Raw genomic sequence first — 19,974 nt, forward strand, 5'->3', positions numbered from 1 at the left:
CACAACGTTACTGCAGTAAATTAGTGACAGAAATCACAGATTGAAAGAGATTCACATGTGATGAACTGTAGCGACCAACGTCATCATCTGCTGGAACGGAGTTTATGAGTCATTCATAAATCCTCAACGCTGCAGGTTCAGTCAAGATTTTGTCATGTTTTGTGGTATCACTGAAAGATTTATGGAAACAAAGAAAGTGAATGCATTACTTCCCTCTTCAACAAAAAAAGAGATAAACTTCGTAAGAAAACAGAAATGTGGAAAAACACTGAATCACTTGAGAGCTGAAGAAACTACAAAATAAAAGCTTCTTTAATAGACTTTGAATCTTCTTCTTTGACTGAAGGTTAATTACTCCGAAATTTAATGCTTTGAATTTATGTTTGACACAAATTCGACTAAAATAACAGATTTTTTTGAGAAAACAAATGAATATTTTATGTTTTAGTCTTTAAGCTAATAATTTCAGTAAATAAGAGAGTATAAATTCAAATAAAGTAGGTAATATTGTAAATACTTGTTTGAATTCTGAGCTGATAGTTTCATTAGCTTTATTATTAAACTTGTTTGTTTGGCAAAAAAAAAAAAAAAATCATATATACAGAAAAAAATCTTATAAGCTTTGTTTGTCAAGGTTAAGCAAACAGGAGGAAATCCGGATGCAGAAAGGAACCACAAGCACATTTGAAGTTAAGTCCCAAAGATTCATTCATTTAAAAGGTTTATCGCAGGAAAATATTTTGTGGGTCTGAAAACCACACGAGACGAGCCGTTATTTAAAGCTGTGCAGGCGGCTGTAACTGCACTAAGAGAGTGGGCGGAGTCACAGCCAGAAACCAGAGAAAGGAAAATGAGAAATAACACAAAACCAAACCAGCAAATCGTAGCATTACTGTGACAAAAACAAGAATTTTGACTCATTTGTTGATGTACTCAAAGGTTTGGTTTCATTTGCTGTTTAGTTTTTAATACCCTTCCATAGTAGCTGAACTGATCCAAAAATAAATATATGTCTGATGTTCTTTCAATAAAACATCTAAGAGTATTCTGGTTTATGTACAATCACTTATATTTAGACTGCCAGACACCTATTGAATATGCTGTTGGAAAAAAAAACTTATATATATATATATATATATATATATATATATATATATATATATATGTCACTCAGCAGTAATGAAAAAATATTTTTGAAAAAGAGTTTCCTTTTTATGTACTTCCCTCTATTCTGATGCATCCAGTTGTAGACCAATAGATCCATGTACATCTTTGTCTGGATCAAAACTACGGCTGAAAAGCTCCAAAATGGAGGAGGCGGGGTTGTTCATAAGCTAAAGTCCCGCCCACAATTCCTAATGAACTACTGCTGCTCTGCAAATATTTTTGATTTTAGCTAAAAATGTCATAATCCAAATTAAAAGACTACTAGGAATGATTTGACAAAAGCTCGACAGATGATCAGAATGGGTCTTTAACCCCACAAACAGCTAAATAACCACAGAAAGAATCACAAATGATTGTAGTATTGTTTTAATGGTGGGAGTTGAGCATTACAAAGAATGAGCGGACATCATCATTCAGTCATTCACAGCTAAAATCCCTGATGAAACGGTTTCAGTTATGGCTTATATCAGCATGCTTGGTGAGAGCAGATGACTCAGACAAAACCGTTTCCTCCTCACGGGGACAACCGAGAACGGTCAAAAGTAAACGTCTTCCTTAAAGTAAAAAGAGTGATAAATAATACTAAAATCGAGGATTTTGATGTGCTCCCAGCACTGAACTGGTGAAATCATCTCCGGTAAATATGTCTCCGGTGCACATGCAGCTGCGGTGTTCCTCAAGGCGTTCCAAGAAACATTCCAGGTGAGAACGCTGCAGCACAGCAGCTTATCCACAAACGTCACCTGCAAGCAAATGAGTGCTGACCAGTGCTGCACAGGATTCTGTGGTGATGCATTCAGGCCAGACTCAGGAGATAAAAAACTAGACTGCATATTGAAATCATGCTCTGAGTTCAGTGTGGCCAAATTCCCACTTATGATTACTGTGGTCTGTAGTAAGAAAGCACTTTGTGTACAGGACTAATATGCAGAACTCAAACAGAAGTGTTGGATTTTTTTTTTAGAATTTAAGAAATTAAATCTTTCTAGACCCTTAAAACGCTAAGAAAAAATAAAATAAATGGATACTATTTAGTAAATATTGTCTTTTCTGAAGTTATGTTAACGTGATTGTGTAAAAAACAAGGATAGACAGCTTCAGTCTTTCATCCACATGTGGAAAAGAAGGAAAAATGCTTTGTGTATTTCCATAAACGCACCACAGGTTTGTGCAAAATTGCACCAAACTAAATATAGCTTTCATAAAATATAATGCACATACATCTGCATTCCTCTAGAAGGTTTATAAAACGGCTTCAGGCTTTGATCAAATCACTTCTCGCGCTAGTTTTTGGTTCTGTAAACAGTGACATTCAGAAATAAAAACAGTCCTCCCAAAACAGCCGGACGAGTATAACGCCTGGTTCACACTGGACGCGGAAGCGCTGCGAAGCGGCGGTCGCTTTCATTCGGCGCCCTTGTTAACTTGTAGTTTAGTTCACACCAGACGCGGTCCACCGCAAGCAATCCGTGTCAATTCTGGTAGGAAGATACATGACAAAATCCAGTTTATTTTCAAAATATAACATTTTTTTAAATAAAACCCTGTGATTGACTTATTTTTGTGATCTAAAACAAGGGTCGGCAACCTTTAACAGTAAGAGACATTTGGACTCATTGATAAAAACCTAGAAAGAGCCGCAAAGTCTTACTTTAATCTTTAAGAAATTTGTATCTGTATTCACAACCTTTTTTTTTAAACAATAAATATGGATTATCTCTATTTTTTGGAACAAACAAAAGCAAAAATATAGAAAGAGCCTATCCTCTTTCATTTGACTTCTCTTCAAAATAAAAAAACTTTCTGTGTAAAACAGGATCATCGCAGCTAGTAATCAATAAGATAAAATGTGCTTTCAACTCATAAAAGATGAAACTTTTTATTAAAGTTTTGCTTTGCATATCAAATCTGTTCATTCTGGAGGTAGAGTTGAGCAAACGAGACGTCTTCAGATCAACAGGGATGTAAAAACCTTCATAGTTTATCATCTATGTGAACCTCAGACATCAACTTTTAAATACAACTAATCCAAAATAAATAAATGCTAATTAAGTAATTAAGTAAGAATTGCCATTTTATTTTTCTTTTTTTGTTATTTTTTAATCTCTTTGTCCTCAGCAGTCTTTCACTGCTGGGTTTTGTTATTTTAGTTTGGGGTTGGACCTTGGATCTGGAGCCACTGGTTGCAGAGCCCTGATCTAAACAGACTGTAGAGCTGAAGATAAACACACAATCACAACACACACACACATGAACGTAGTGGACCGACTCCGGAGCGGAGGAGGGGCTGGGTGTAAAAAAAAAAGAAGAAACAACAAGAGAGAGGTAGAGGTTTTTAGGTTATTAATTTACCAATGATGGCAAAAACAAACAAACAAAAAGCTCTAGCAGAAGGAAAAATGCGCGTCTGGTGTGAACTGCAGGAGAGAGCGGTTGCCGCGCGCACTCGTCTACGCGACGCGTCCAGCGTGAACGTAGCGTTAGCTTTGCGAGGCTCCTATCAAAAGAAACAGTCACACAGTCAGATCAGTAGGAGGTCTGTGTACAAATGTTTGGATATTAACTTTGCATATTACGTGTCTGTATGTGTGCGCGGCCAAGATGCTATAAAGCTGTAAACATTTCTGTTCCCTTCACATTCGTCACTTTCTCGTTGCAGCTACTAATTATTTGTATAAATAAATAAATAAATAAATAGGGATACATTCAAGTACATCAGTTCAACTCTGCGTTTTCTGCTCCAGCCGCTCTGCTTATCGCCTCTTACGGAACAACTACAAAAACTTGTGAATGTTGAGGCGTTCATGTTTCTCTGCCTAATCCAAACATGCAGTTTAAGCCCCGCCCACATCTGCGGTCGGCTCATAGAGCGGTTAGGGTGCGGAACAGCTGAGTGAGGCAGAAGACGGAGGCGGTGAGCGCCGTGCACTGCTTGGCCAGCAGCTTGGTGCTCAGGTCTTGGCAGCTGCGTTTGCTGCTGGCTCGCTCCGCCGCCAGGCAGAAGTCCCTGAAGGAGCGGGCCACGTCCGCCAGGCCCGCCACCGCCTCCGCGTTCCTTCGGTCACACCTGTCGCAGCCGGAGAACCACAGGCAGATGGTGGTCAGCCCCACCAGGGTCCGAAAGCTGTCCGCCAAGGCGTGAAGCATCTCCTCCGGGCTCTGCCCGATCCCCACCACCCTCTGACAGCCGGACATGAGCCGCCGCGCCTCCACCTGAAGCACCCTCTTGTTCTCTGTAAAGTGCACGGGGCAGGTTTCCCTCGGGTGGCGGCCTCCATGACCCGTAAAAGACCGGTCGGGGCCGTTACCCTCCAAGTTAGACAGCAGCTTGTCCACCTCCAGGCGGAGGACTTGGAAGCCGGCGGGTGGTTCCGGGTACCGCTGCCGACCTAAGTGATTGATTGTGTCTTTGTGCGGTTGGGGTACGTATGAGTCGGAGGTGTCCGACAGCGGAGACAGCAGGGGGCTCAGCTCGGAGGAGAAAAGGACGGATTGGGGTAAAGAGGGAGAATGGATGGAGGAGGCGGAGAGAAACATGGGAACCGGAGGAGACGTCATGACCGGACGGAGGACTCCGGACATCTGGCTGAGTCCGCTGCTCTGAGTGCGGCAGGAGAACTCGTAGACCGTGAGCTCCTCGTCGAAGGCGTCCTCTCCGCTGAAGCAGCTCGTGTAGATCGTGGGACAGCCGCAGGCGTCCAGAGGCACCTGCATGCCCTCCACGACTGACTCGCAGCCAGATGCTAGAACAGAAGCACAGGCCGAGCCGGGCTTGAAGACCGGACCGGACCCAACCTCCGTCTGGGCCTTGGCAGCCTCACAGATTGTAAACAGTTTACACTCATTGGAAAGAGGTTTGACGGAGTCCGAGTTCTGCTCAGGTCGACAAAAACCCATCAAAGGCCTGTCGCTGCTCGTCCCCGTTACTCTTTGAGACCGAAAAGAAGGTCCGTTTAGGTTCTGAGTCGTCACCACTATTGGAGGCGGAGCAAAAGAAGACGGATCTTTATCAAAAGGCCGACCGTCGTCCTCTGGAATGCTGACGTTGGGGTTTGGTTTTGGGGAATCTTTCACCGGCCCAGGAGTGTCTGTCTTCGAGTGTCTGTCAAAGGGGTTTCCAATGGAGGCTGGTGGTTCTGTTACCGGACCTGGGGTGTTCTGGTGGAGTCCGGCACACACAGTCTCGCTGTGACTCTGGACTTTAGGCTCGGTCTGGACCGGCAGCTGAGAGCCGACATCTTCCACCTCTGAACACCTCGTCGTTACGGTTTCTGCCGAAAACTCCTCGTCCACCTCCGACCCAGTGAGAGTCGCGTCCGAATCGTCAGACTCGGGCGACTCGGCTGCTGCCGCAGGATCTGACACCGGGGTTTCGTCCACATCTTTGATGCTGTCAGCCGGACTCTGGACCGAACCCCCGTCTCCGGCGCGGTTCAAGCCGTCCTGGGAGCGTGACAAGTACAGGGGCAGATTCTGGATCTTCCCTCTGAGCGTTGACGCCGACAACCTTCCCATGATGCTCGGGGAGCCCGCCTGGAACAGGAAGTGAGGCGAGGATGGCTGGTCTTTGGAGAGATCGTGGATTGTGCTGGCTTTAGCCGCCATCGGGCTCGGACTCTGCAGACGCACGGTGGCGTCGCCATCTTGTTTCTCCGTGGTTTGAAAGAAAACAATCTGCGGTACGGCGTGACCTTTCACCTCTGGACTCCCAGCCGTCGTCGCTCCCAGCTTCGCCTCGATAGACTTTAAAGCAGCGATACATTCGACATTACCCGAACACATTCCTGCCCGATCCTCTAAGTCTGGGCGGAGCTCGGTGGGGGTTGGCGTCTCCTCCTTCATGGCGGCGTCTGACAGATCACTGCTGCTCCGCTCCGGCGTGTCGGCCCTGATGAAGTCTTCCTCGAAGACGTCTGAGTTTGTGCTGTCGGTAACTTCATCGCTGTTTGTGGATTCTTTGAGGCGACGACTCTCTGAGCTGAAAAACACACTTTGCTCCTTGTGGTTTAAAGGAGTGATTTGGTTTAATAAGCTCCGCCTCTCCTTCAGCAAACAGTCGTTTTTGATCTTGTGCTCTGTAGGGACGGGGGGCAGCGGGGAGGACGGCGGAGGAGGCGGAGGAGAATAAGAAGGAGGAGAACATTCATCGATAAGTGTGTTTAGATTAAGAAAGATGAAGTTAGAGTCCGAAAAGCCCTCGATGGTTCGTTTGTTAGAACACGTCGGCACGGCGATGCCTTCTTTTGGCATTTCAAAACCAATCAAAGGTCTCTTTAAGCTAGAGGAGACTCCTCTCTGCTCCTCCTTCTTCTCCTCCTCCTCCTCCTCGATTGTTTTGGGTAAAAACATGTGACGAGTGAACGGTCCGTTTTCCGTGGCGTCCGTCTCCCTTTTCTCCTCTCCCTCCTCCTCTTTCCCGTCGCACTTCCGATCGGCGCTCTCCTTCCCGTCCGGATCAACCCTCCAGCGGATGACTGTGATGCTAGAAGCCGGAACCAGATCCGTCACGGATTTGGACTCCATCGTGTCGGGTTCCATCTCCATTTCCTGCTTCCTGGTTCTGGATGGAGAGTTTAGGTTTCTGTTCGGCTCAAAGGAAGAAAGAGAGGCGAGTCCGTGAGGGTCGAGTTTGGACGGGATGGGCTTGGACTCCAGTTCGCTGGGTTCTCCTTCGGAGTGAGTGAGCGAGGAGACGGTGGGACTTGGATTCTGGGTTTGTTCTGAGGGCTCGGGGTCGGAAGTGAGCAGGTGAGCGTTACTGGCTTCCGTCAGAAGGGCTTTCAGGAGTCTGTTGGAGGCCGGGTTGTGCTTTGATTCAGAGTCCAGCGCCGGGTACGTCACTCTCGAGGTAAAATCCGTCTCCATGAAGGAGCGGCGCTTCCGGGATCTCTTCCTGAGGAGGAAAACGGTTTCGCCGTCTCCTTCTTTGTGAGGTTCTCCCGTTTTTTCTGCTTCTGCTTCTCCGTCCACAGAAACCCTGATGTCTGTGAGGCTGAGGGAGTCCGGCTTTGTCTCTGTGTGGAAACAAGAAAAAAAAGGATAAAAATCTGCAGAGCATTTACTTATTTTCTAATTAAAAAAACTCTTATAAAACAGAAATAAATCAATAAAAACGTTTAGATTTTGTATTTAGTTCCTTCTATTGTTGTAAAGTTTTCTCCTTCTTTTCTCCTTTTATATGTCAACTTTTTTACTAGTTGATTACATAAAGTTAATTGTTTAAGATTATTTTGAAAGAGATCTTTATGTGAATAAAACAGTACAGACAGGATATATATTATATACTATATTATAAAATCTGTATTATGACATTTAGTTGTGAAAAAACATAATATTTGAATGAATATTTTAAATAATAATAATAAGCTATTGAAAGTCTACATACAGTCTACATTTTTCAACTTAAAATTATATTTTTATTGTGGAAACTAACAAAGCTGACAGACAAGTTTATGAAGATATCCAATATATATATTTAAATATATGAAAAAAACTAATATAACTAAGTCTAGAATATTTACTTGAATGTTGGTTAACTAAAAGAAACTTATCTGAAACTGGTTTGACACAACTATGTTTTCTGACACTGACTGTAGTAACTTCTTGGGCCACCAGATGGCAGCAAAGACAGCAGTCAGATCTTTGGTGTTTGAAAATAAAAAGATAGAAGCTTTAGTGTTTACCCACCCTGGTCCTCAGGGAACACTGTCCTGCATTTTTACCATCTTGCTCTGCGGAAACACACCTAATTCAGCTCATTATTAGACTCTACAGAAGCCGGATAATAGAGTTCACCAAACCTATCTGCTTGAAAGGGATGCTACAATTCTCCAACTATAGGTTACAGCGTTAATAGAGATGTGGGAAAGGTGATTTTTGCAAAACTTAATATATTTATTATTGTTTATACAAGGCCAAGTATAAGCCAACTGAAACGTTTTTCTTTATTTATTTATTAGAATATTAAAGAGAATTTTTCTGAGTTTTGTTTTATGTTGTTGTGTTGTTCTACACAAATCGAACAGAAACAAAACCATGACGTAAAGATGGAGACTTGAACCAAATCAGGGTAGGTCGTGTAAAAATGCAGGACTGTGTTGCCCCATGGAGGAGCAGGGTTGGGGGACGCCGCAGCGTTCAGGGGGAGGCCTCAGTCACCTCTGGGCGCAGATCCTGAGGTGGGGTCTTCAGGGGAGTTGAAGCCGTCTCTGGCGTCGAAGAACTCTTCGTCGGAGCTGCTGTCCCCGAAGCCGGGGGGCGGCTGGAGGATGGGGATCGGCTCCAGGTCTGTGGGGTTCACCTCCGCCCTGGGTTCTGCGGGGGAGTGGCTGGACGGGCGTGGGAGGCTGCGGGCGCTGTCGGGGGTGATGTTGGAGCAGAGGTTGTAGTAGCAGCGAGCGTCGCTTTGGTCGAAGTTAAAGACAAAGTCCGTGTTGGAGGAAACGGGAGACGGAGAGAGCGGACGCTCGGCCGGCCCCCCCTCTCCTTCACTCGCCTTTCTCACCGTGATCTCCACCTTCTGCATCTTGGCCCTCTTCCTCAGCTCCTCCTCCTCGTCTTCTTCGCTGGCCTCAGGAGGACTGGGCAGGATGTCGGTGCGGCGGGAGAGCTCGGCGAAGCACAGCGAGCCGTCGTCTGAGCACTTCCCCGAGCACGCCTGGTGGGCGGGGAGCTGGGGGTCGGTGCCGCCGCCCGACCTCCTGCAGCCTCCGTCTCTGCTGAGGTGGAGGAAGGGATGGGAGTGAGCCGGTGGAGGTATGAGGAGGTGTGGCTGAGCGTGCCGGTCGGAGTGCAGCTGGAGGGGAGCGTGGACACAAACGTGAGAACTCGTGAGTGCGTTGGGATGGACGGAGGAAGACGAGCATGAAATCAAGTCGTCTTCTTCCAGAGCATCCAGAGAGTCGCTGGAGGGGCTGGTGAGGACACGGGAGTCGGTCGTAACTGAATCCGACGCTTCCGACACAGACGGCTGCTCCTCTCCACTCCTCCCTTTCACCCCGCCGAGTCCCTCCGAGTCTGTTTGGGTGATCTGGATCAGTCCGACCTCTGGTGGAGGCGTCTCCACCTCTGCAGTGATGTTCTTCAGATCTTTCCGCTTGTTATCCTCCCACGGTTTGCTCCCCTTTTCTTTTCCATCCCTGCTCCTCATCCTCCCTCTGTTTTTTCTTTTCCTTCCATCTGGGTCGGATGAGGACCGGACACGAGGGCAGGGCCTCTGGTCCTGAAGCCCCAGGCTGAGCAGCGGCTCCGTGTCCAGGTCCGAGGAGTCGTCCGAGTCGCTCGCACATCGGGACACGTAACCTGCACATACACATCAGTTTTAATTAATTAAGGCAAACCTTTTTAAAGATTAAGGAACAAAAACGTTATTCTGTTTGATTTTTCATCAATTTAAAGATGTTTCCTTGAAAATCTTTAAGTTTTTGGCAGGATGGGTACAGGTGCAGAAAATCAAAGCTTTCTCCTCATTTCAGGAGTCAGCAGAAATGGACACTAAGAAAAAGCAACTCTGGAGAGTCAAGTCATTACTGACCAAAGCGAAGAAGACGGTTATGAAGGGTTTTCAGGCTTTTATTGACTCTGTTTGAGATTCTATTAAGGAATGGAAGCGGAACAAAACCAGAGCAGAATCAGCAGAAGTTTTGGTCTATTTTAAAAGCGTTCCCAGTGCTCTTTTAATGATTAAGCTGTTTTTAGCCAGAATTTTTAAGAAATGTGCCATTTTCAAAGACATAGTTTCCGCAGAGACACACTAATTCACCTCTGAGAGCTCTCCGTTTACAGTGACGTGCAGTCAGCTTAAAAAATGCATAAATCAGATAAAATAAACATACTTTTTAAAATCAGAAATAAAAATTCAAGTGAAATTTTAAACACATTTTAACTGTTGTCAGTCAAATGGTGAATACGCTGCTCTGTAGGGTTCACATGTCTGTAAATCTGATGACGTCTGTGCCTCGCCAGCTGGCGTTTACACACTCTCCTGCTAGCTTACAGCGCCTCACACCCCAAAGCTAGCACTACCGGTGCAACAACAACAGTAAGCAATATCAAAGATATTCAGCCGTACAGTTTTGATAAAGATTCCAGATCAGGTTAGAAATACGAAGACGTTCATGGATCTATTTGTCAGCAAGATGATGTATTAGAATGGAATTAAAGGAGCTTGTGGCTCATTTTTTGCCATCAGCTCCTAATTCACAACAATTTGAATAGAGAAATACTCAGAGAATCCATTTTAATAGAGATGTTACATCAGGATCTGGCCTGATTAGTTGTTTTAGACTCAATCAAAATTGATGTCGTCTCAGGATCAGATATTTATTTATTATTAGTTTGATCAGCGTTGGGTATTTTCGAGCTGGTTATTTCAAATAAACACTCCAGAAACAAATATAATGACCGGATCACGACATCTTAGTGCTGTTAAACGCAGCAGATTATGGCAGCAGTTTGAGCAGGAGGCTCACAGAAAACATGTCGATAAAGATTCTGGACTCAAAAACTCTTTTAATAAACATTTAAAACTGACAGCAATTTTCTCTAGCTGTCACAAAATAAAATGATTTATTCCAAAATCTCTCAAAAAACAACCAAAACTAATAAATTGTTGCTTATATATACGGTAGTCTTAAAAAGTCATCATTAAATTCATGCTGGAACAATTGTGTTCTTTTTTTACATATTTTTTGGGGATATAATATGATTAAAAATGTCCTGAAAAAACTAAAGTCACCAAACTTTCTTAAATAGCTTATTATTATCTTATTGTCGGACTGCAGAAAATATTTTTGGAGAAAATTACTTAGATTTTTTTTTTTACATTTTTCCTGTAAACATGGATCATAATTTATCAAAAGAGTTCTAAAGGAATTAACGTTACAGTTTACAAACTTTTACCACATGACTAATTATCACCTTCTTGTTCTAGTTATTAGTTGCAGTTTTTTTCCTAATTGTTCAAGCTATTTAACAGCAGTGCTCTGTTGTTTTAAGTGCTAAAAGTTGAATAAAACTAAAATAGGGACCAACCTGGATCGGTTTATAACCTCTTCATTTTTACTAAAGTATTGGATCAGGATTCAGTATTGGTATCAGAATCAAATGACTTGGAATTGGATCAGGAACAACGACAACAAAAAAACAAAAAAAAACATTTTTTTGGTTTGATGAGAAATAGTTTCAGGAATGTCCTGCAGACTGAAGTAATGCAGGATAAAAAGATGCTTTTTCTCAAAACAGAACACATGAAAGACAATTTTTAAAAATAGAAACAACAAAGAATGTTATGTACAGTAAAAGAACATTAATAGCCAAGAAATAACTAAATTATAGAAGAGCTGAATGTTTTAAACTTCCTCTGTGTGATTTCCAACCTAAAAACAGACTTGAGGATAGAAAAGCTCTGGAGAACTGGGATGTTTGGTGAATTCTGCCTCATTCTGACGCCGATTTGTTTAGAGAAAATCTCCTTCTTTCTCACAGTAATCGTGACTGCATCCGTGAGCCTCTATGTACCTTCTTCAGCTGAAACTTTGTGCTTCTTGTCATCCGTCCAGGGAAAGACGTTGAGGTTGGGGTCAATAAAGACGCGGCAGTAGCCAGCGATCAAACAGGACATGTCTTTGGCTGCAGCGGCCTCCAACAGCAGCGTGATGGGCTTTGAGAACCGAGAAGACAGATGAGGAGGTTAGACGGGTGTCCAGAGAGAGACACTTCCTGTTCATGTGTCTGTAGGACCTCACCTTGATGTCCTGCAGGTATATTTTGACCAGGCTGACCTTCTCAGACTCGGGTAGCAGCTCGACGCGAGTGATGCAGGAGAACTCGGTGAGGGTGGTCAGGATGTTCAGCTTGTGGTTGACCACCTGACTCACCCCGTAGCGAGCTCCCACCAACAGGGTCACCATGGACTCCCGGTCCTGAAGCTAAGAACACACATGGATTAGAAAGTATCGAGGCTGTAGAGACAATTCCGTCTTGACTTCGTCTTCAGTGGTGTTGAATACAAATAGAATTGGCTGCCATTTGTGTGAATGCTTTACTGCATTCACACTATAGTGCTTCTCCTGCTCCTTCATTATAAAGGAGCAGTGGCCTTCAAGGAGCCTTCACTGCTCCTTAATCCATTTTGAGCAAAAATATATCCCATAGGAAATTAATGAGAAATTGCTAAAATCCTTCAAAAACTTGTATGCACTTTAAAACTTGTGAACTTCTGCAAACTTTCTGATGGAGACACTTCCGTTCAGCTGGGTTTTTAGGGTAACTTGGAATTGTGCTTTTAATTTAGCAGCATGCTAGCTGTTTTGGCTAATTTAGACAATTTACGAGTTATTTTTTTGACTAGTTTGAAGTTTAACTAATCTTATATTAGCTGTTTTGTTAAAATTAGACTTTTTCTCCAGTTTTTTGTGCTTAATTTGGCAATTAGCTAAAATTTTTGCAAGAATTTCATCCATCAGCTTGAGGTTTTTTTAGCGATCAGTTTCAGCTCTGACATCTTCTGCAGCCACATTCAGTTTACAGCATTCGCACTGGCAATATTGCAGGTAATGCTATATATCTAGTTATTAATTGATTTTAGCTTGATTTTATACTAAATGATGGCTTTTACATACTTTTATTAACAAATTGATGAATGCATTGCTACATTAATCCACATGGAGCTCCAGACCAGCTGAAACCAAAAGTTTCAAGGACCTAACCAGTACGCTGAAAAACAAAGCCATAAAGGACCTTGCTGGTAGGAGCTGGGACATGGACACCGACCACTCAAGACAAGGTTTGGCCAAGACGACCATTTAAGGCAGGGGTGTCAAACTCAATCTCCTAAGGGGCCAAAATCCAAAACACATCTTAAATCACGGGTCGAACAGGATAAACATTAATTAAACACTCTAAAACTACATTTTAAAACTTTAATGCTTGAACTTTTTAACATAATTATGAACTAGATATATTGTGGCCCATAGGAATGATGTATAGTGTGAATGCTTTAAGCTGAATTTGGCTGCTGAAGAGGCTAGCTCTGATAGCTGAAGATGCTAAAATTGATATCTAAAAACTCTTAAGGTTGATAGCTGAAATCACTGAAGCTAATAGCTGAAAACGTTGAGGCTGATAGCCAGCTAAAATATTAGCTAAATGCCAAATTAGCCTAAACTTCGGTTAGCCAAAACAGCTAGTATGGAGCTGGAAAAAAAGCCTAAATTAGCCAAAACAGCTAGCGTGTAGCTGAAATATTAGCTCAACTCCAAAACAGCCTAAAAAACAAACAAAAAAAATTAGCCAGAGGAGCTAGCATGTAGCTGAACTCCAAAGCTAAACTCCAAAAAATCTTAGTAAATCCCAAAATAGTCCAAAAAGCTAGCAGAATGACCATTTTTAAAACTTCAAATCACTTCAAAATACAGTTTGTATTCCTTCACTTTCATTTGTTCCTACAAAACTAATGAATGGTTTCTTTTTTTTTAATAATAATAATTAATCTGACTTACATAGTAACCAGTTTGCCCTTTAACTACTATTAAAATGTGAACCAGGACAGTCCAGTAGACTTTGAATCATTAGAAAATGAAAAAGAAAAAAAAAAAATCCCACTTTTTGTTTTACTCTCACACTGCACTTTAGAGAGCAGACCAAACTCAACAGTAATTTGCATACTGTCAACATGTTTTTCTTTATCATAATTTTTGCATAATTTCCTGTCAGTACTTTGGTCCATTGTTTACACTGTAAGTCAATCACACCAGGGTTCTCTTGTGAGGAAACTATAAGGTCTACATTGTTAGATGGACCCGGGTTCATGTGTTTGGCTAACAGACCTCAAATGAGCTCTCACATCTTTAAAAAAAGTAGGTTAACTGGAGAGATAAACTCACGTGAAGCAATATCTCCCAACTGCTGAATACTAATGCACTCATTTAGTACCTACAAATGACATTTAGAGCATTTCAATGATACCAACTGTGAAGGGGAGGGGCTTTAAAAAAAATCTCTGGGAGTCGGGAGGATATGGGACGTATTAGGTGTGTTGTTCTTTTTATTTTCCATATTTTTGTTCATCTAAAACTTGTTCAACTCGTTATAATAAAGATCAAAGTCCTACCATCAAGGTGGCGCCAAAAGATTTCCCTCCAAAACACTTGAGGTCGCTCAGCTCCTCCAGGTAGTTGATCCGAGCTTGATCCGCCGTCAGGCCTTTCTGTTTGGGGTCGTACTGCGACTGGCTCTTCTTCATGTGGTATCCCACGGCCTTCCTGAGGTCTTTCTCTCGCATGTTCCTCAGTAAAGTGGACGACACAAAGTTCTCGATGCCCCACGTCTTCCTGCGGAAAAGCACAGAAATACACATTTAGTTAGATATTCCAGAGAAGAAAACTGAATATTTTTTGGAGATTACTGCTAAAACACATTTTCATGAAATCCAACATTTTACTGAAACTAAACGTAATACTTTGATTTTCTTTAAGCTTTTTTGCAGAATATGATTTGTAAAGTTAGTCTTCATCCTTTAAAGAACTTTATTTGTTCTGTAGATTTCATGTAGGAACCACTGAAATGTGATATTGATTTTCCATTAAACCATAACTATCAAAGTGGAAGCTAAAAAATCGAACGCCAATTTAAGCCCCGTCCCACCTCCAAGGTAAAAATTTAAAAAACAAAAAAGATCACTAAAACTGGTACTTTCTACTATCTTAATGTGTGGGAACAACTGCCATGTTCAGATCGTCTCCACCCGGTTCAGACATCCCCATGAAAAAACAAACACCCACCTCATCTCATTCACTGCAGCAAAGTGCTCAGACACATGTATCTCTGTTAGGTCTGATTCCATTCCAAACCAAAGACACAACCGGTGTGGACTAAATTAATTTATGAATGAAAATAATTTCTTCTTTTATGTTGAATACTTTGCTTCTAAGTTAAATCTAAAAGCATTTTGACATTTGTTTGACACAGAGTTTGTTGAAATGTTCAATTGAAGCATCAATTCTTTCTTTTAAGGTTTTTTAACCTATAATTATGTTCACTATCTATTTTAATTAAACAACAAATTTGCCTTAATAAACAGAAAAGAAAATGCTTGAATGATTGAGTTGATTCCATGTACTTCACCAAACAAAGCCTGAGTCAGGCAGGAGGTGGAGGAGACCAAAAAACTCAACAACAATCATCACAATAAATCTACATTTGGAGTGTTTTTATTAAATTTATATTACCTTTATCTATCCAGGCAGGACAGATTAAGAACAACATTCTTATTTATAACTGTGACCTGACAAAAGGCAAAACATTTAGAGAGAAGGGAGATATGAGTTACAGGAAATAAAACTGAATAGAATCAGAAAAAAAACCCAAATCAGACTATTAAATGCAAAATTGTCTGTTAAATGCATATTTATTTTATTTTGAAGGTTCTTCCGTTTCCTTGCTGGCTCTTTTCCACATCTTTGGGGAGAATCCAGGAGTTTTCCAAAGTAAAACTTCCTTCAGACACTTTAAATGTCTGCAATCTAATAGATTCAATGTGCATTCTTACAAAAGTCATTGTCTACTCTACAGCCCATTTTACATTTTAATGTTATGATTCATTTTATTGCTCATTTTTTTATTTATTTTATTTTCTCTCCTTATGCTTGTATTCCATTTTGTTTCTAATTTTATGTTTTTATAGGAAGACAATTTCACCATCAGTCCAGGGACAGCAGATGAAAAATAGTTGTTTAGCTAACTCTGGTGCATTGGCAGCAATGCTTTTTAATGTGAAACATCCCTGTCAAATAAATAAATAAATCAATCGGATTATAAAGAAAACTGTAAAAGTTAGTTCATTGATCTACCGTCTTACAGCAATTCCAGGTGTTTTGATCTTATTAAATTGTATTTCTGTGAGATTTTATAAGATGCGTTTCTTCTCCACAAACACACCGAACCTGTTCAGGACACTTTCTGCTGTTGGCAGCAGAGGAAACGAGCACATGGACACTGATCCGCCTGAGATAACTGGGGGAGCAGAGCTCCTGCACTCCAGCTGTCTGCGCTGTCAGATGAGACGCGGTATTTGTCCTGACCCTTGAATCCCTGTCAGAGTGGATCGGCTCAAAGTCAATCCAGCCAGATTCAACTCCTGTAACTTGAGATTTCCAATGTGTATCTGAGGGTTGCAGCGACGACTTTTCACAAACTTGACCCAAAGTGTGTTAATTAGGAAACAAAAGGTGCATCTGTACAAGAACATGCAGAAAATCAAAGATTTAAACCTAATGTTGGTTCTGATGGCCCACTATTATGCAGACAGTGTTCTGGAAGGACGCAGATCGACCCCGTCCAGTGAAACTCACGTGATGGTCTTCAGGTTGACTTTCGGGGACTGTCCACAGCTCACCAGCCTCTCCTGGATGTGCAGAGCAGCGAGCCGCAGGGCCGTGTTACACCTCATCTCCACGGCGTAGCGCTCCTGTAGCACGTCGTTCACGCCCTGATGGGCGCAGGAAGAAAGAAATCACATTTGTTCAATTAAAACAAGCAATTTAAAAAGGATAAATGAGGTTCTGTTTGATCAGGATCATGTTGGTACAAATATTTTCTCATTTAGAAATTAATAAATCTCTAAGGAAATAAAATATCTGTTTTTTTTTTAAACTTTGACTTACATAGGTGATTAGATTATAGTTATTGTCACATTTACAGCAACATTTACAAGTGCTCACTGGTTAGTGCTTCATTTATACCGTTTCTAAAAGAATAAAATTATAACTAAAGCGTTTAAGAATAAACTAAAATAAATAAAAAGATAGAATATATATAAATAGTCATAAGACAAAAAAACAGTTTAAAAAAATAAAAATAAAACAAATAAATAAAAGCAACTATGACTCCAGTGTTCTAATGAAACAATGTTTTAGCTCATTGTGTCAGAAGGTTAGCAGTTGGTTAAAAACTTGATTGATAAAATATCGCAATACTTTATTTGGCGATACTTGTATTGATTTAAAACTGTGTTTTTCAACCTTTTTTGAGCCAAGGTACGCTTTTTCCTTGACAAAGATTCCGGCACACCAGCATCCAAATGTGTAAAAGAGTAGAAACTCTGTAGTCTCTATTGAGGGTCAGTCCCTCCAAAATATCGCGACAAATTTTGTAATAATTCAGGCAGAAAAGCTGGAAGTTACAGCTGCTTTTCCTAAATGTTGTACTAAAAGTTGTGATTGTTTTCAATAATAATTATAACTAAATAACTTTATTAATATGCAATTTTATGTGACGTCACTAAAAACAATAATATATTCTTTACAAAGAGTTATTTTTTATACATTTCTTTAAATGTGCCACAGCAACTGTTATTTTTGAACAATCATTATCACAACATCCTTTTTTTTTGCACAAAATAAGCATATTAATGTTTATGTTCAATTGTAACAACACAAAAAGTGAACATTTTGAAGTTTCATTTTTTTGAAATTTTGTCTTAATACAAAATCTAACTTTAACAAAACATTTTTACTTATTTTTGGGTGAGTAAATAATTTTATTTTAGTAGCGTAGTGCAGGAGCGCCATCACTTTAACCCAATGCATTATGGGAGATGCAGTGCATAAACTGATGCTGGACAAACTCACGTCTCTGAGCTTCTTTATTTTGTTCTTTTTCCAGTCTGACACCAGAACCTGCGGGAAGCTACACCGCTAAACACGAGCTTCAGCTGTTATTTATGTGAGATTTTATGAGCCAAGTCGCTACAACGAGTGAGGATGTTCACAACTTTTGATTGGTCAGACTGATGACATGATTAAGCCTCCAAGAATGATTGGTGGAGACAGTTGGAGGGGCGGGACTTTTCCACGAAACAGCTAGCTTTGGCTTTATTGCAGGACCGTCATTCTTATCAAAAAGTCTTTATTGGAATCAAATAAAAAACAAATAAAAAAGTAATTTATGATCTTTCATATTCCTAACTATTCAGTGTTTTATCTGATGAAAACAGAGCTGATCTCCTGGTGATAGAAATGTTTTTAGATCAGCGAAAATGAATAATTTCCCACGGCACACTAGTTTGAAAAGCAAACATGTTTAGTCTTAAATTCCCAAAAGAAAAGACCCAAATGGAGGATAGCTGTACTGATTAAAGAATTGAAGGTTCATCGGCTACCTGCTGGTAGAGGTACTCAAAGGCGGTTGGGTCCTCCTGCAGCATCTTCCGGAGGTCTTTGGGCATGAAGCAAACACGGAACAGACACCTGTAGTCGTGGACCTCTTTCCTCTGCACCACCTGAAAGCATGGAGGCCTCCTTTCAAACGCGAATTTCCAAGAAGTGGACTGTTTAAGCACGAATACCTGCTGGATCCTCTCGTCTTCGTGAAGCAGCTGCAGTTTATTGCTGCTGTACTGTTGCTCCAGCACCAAAGAGAAATGCTCAATGCGGCTCAAGGAAAGCTTTTCCTTCAGCGTCATCACGATGTCCTGATGTGCAAAAAACAAACATCTTGAGAACTTTTCTGGAAACTAAGCTTTACCAATAAGCTTTACCTAAAAGCAAATACCTTCACTGTGGTGCTGGGCTCAAATTTGAAGGCCTTAGTCTGCCCGTTCTCTAGATACACCTTCAACACGTTGGGCAGGAAGAGCAGCGAGTTCCCCTGCAATCCAGACAGCAGAGGAGGGATCAAACATGCTGCTTAATCATGCAAATGTTTGAAAAAAAGCTTTCTGCTGATGTACTGCGTCACATCTTTCTGTCGCTCTGCTTGTGAGTCATCTTTCCCTGCCATCATCCCTGTTCTCCCAAGATTCTAGAGCGCGTTCTTCTGTATTGACGCTGCGCTGCGATGAAACATTGATGTGTGCATGTTTTAAGGTTCAAAGGCAGAGCAGTGAAGTTTTACATAACCCCACCAACCTCCCTGCTTTGCTCATCTCCCCCTTTCAGTGATAGTAAACGCATCCCTCCTCCTGTCGGCTGAACTCCATATCTCCCATATATTAGCCTGCAATCGCAGACATTAGGAGCGGAGAATGGGACAGGAATCGATCGGTGTTTTCCCTCCGTTTGGTAATGGGCATTCCAGCTCCTGTGGTTTTCCCCGGCAAGCTATTTTCATACATGGAGGCCGGATGGAAACTCCGAACGACGAGTGATGCACAAACAGAGAAGCTCCAGATGGTTCAAACGCTCAACAATCCCACCAGTTGATCCAAGTTCAGGAATAAAAGCAGGAAGATTCGTCTACTCTTTAAATCAGAATTTAGCAATAATAGACTAAAAAACAAGATTTTAGAGAAAAAACAGCAAATAAACAGAAAATAAGAATGTCAGGTTCATTGTTATCTGAGAGAAAAGCCAAAAAAACCCCAACAGAATTATTATTTATACAGAATTTAATCATGATTGGACTTTTTTGGAATAAATCATATTTTATGGTTAAGTTGATCTATAATAAATTGTACTCAGAAAAATATAATCCACTGAAAAGACGCTTAAAAAGGTTTATATTTGTAGCATTACTGTGTTCTGGTTGGACTTTGAACAACAATAAACTCTAAAAAGCAATAGTATAATTTAACATTTTTCTCCCATTAACTCCTATTTCTAACATTTATTCTTTACATTCACGCCAATAATTGGAAATACAGTACAAGTCAGATTCTGGAAGTGACTTCTTCAAAAAAAAAATGTGTTTTTTGCTAACAAAACTTATGGCTTTAAAAGTTAAATTAAAGAGATAAGCAATTTAATGTTATGTTTCAGCTTTTACCAACAACATTGCTAATCTTGAACAAAAAGAATCATAATAAATTAA

General features: G+C 41.2%; 1 protein-coding gene across 2 annotated transcripts in view; it reads right to left on the reverse strand.

The window, feature by feature from the left end:
* Positions 1–3,312: 3,312 nt before the first annotated feature.
* Positions 3,313–19,974, reverse strand: part of LOC112157131 (FERM and PDZ domain-containing protein 1) — a 52,062-nt gene continuing 35,400 nt past the window's right edge. For both annotated transcript variants that reach the window (XM_024289697.2, XM_036213770.1), the window contains 9 exons: positions 18,718–18,813; positions 18,512–18,637; positions 18,326–18,445; positions 16,518–16,654; positions 14,279–14,498; positions 11,913–12,095; positions 11,686–11,827; positions 8,326–9,468; positions 3,313–7,181 (listed from right to left, as the gene is read on the reverse strand). In XM_024289697.2, coding sequence (XP_024145465.1) covers positions 4,030–7,181; positions 8,326–9,468; positions 11,686–11,827; positions 11,913–12,095; positions 14,279–14,498; positions 16,518–16,654; positions 18,326–18,445; positions 18,512–18,637; positions 18,718–18,813 — 5,319 coding nt within the window. In that variant the 3' untranslated portion in view covers positions 3,313–4,029. The remainder of the gene's footprint in view (positions 7,182–8,325; positions 9,469–11,685; positions 11,828–11,912; positions 12,096–14,278; positions 14,499–16,517; positions 16,655–18,325; positions 18,446–18,511; positions 18,638–18,717; positions 18,814–19,974) is intronic.

The sequence above is a fragment of the Oryzias melastigma genome, linkage group LG1, assembly GCF_002922805.2.
Source record: "Oryzias melastigma strain HK-1 linkage group LG1, ASM292280v2, whole genome shotgun sequence".
Lineage (NCBI taxonomy): Eukaryota > Metazoa > Chordata > Actinopteri > Beloniformes > Adrianichthyidae > Oryzias > Oryzias melastigma.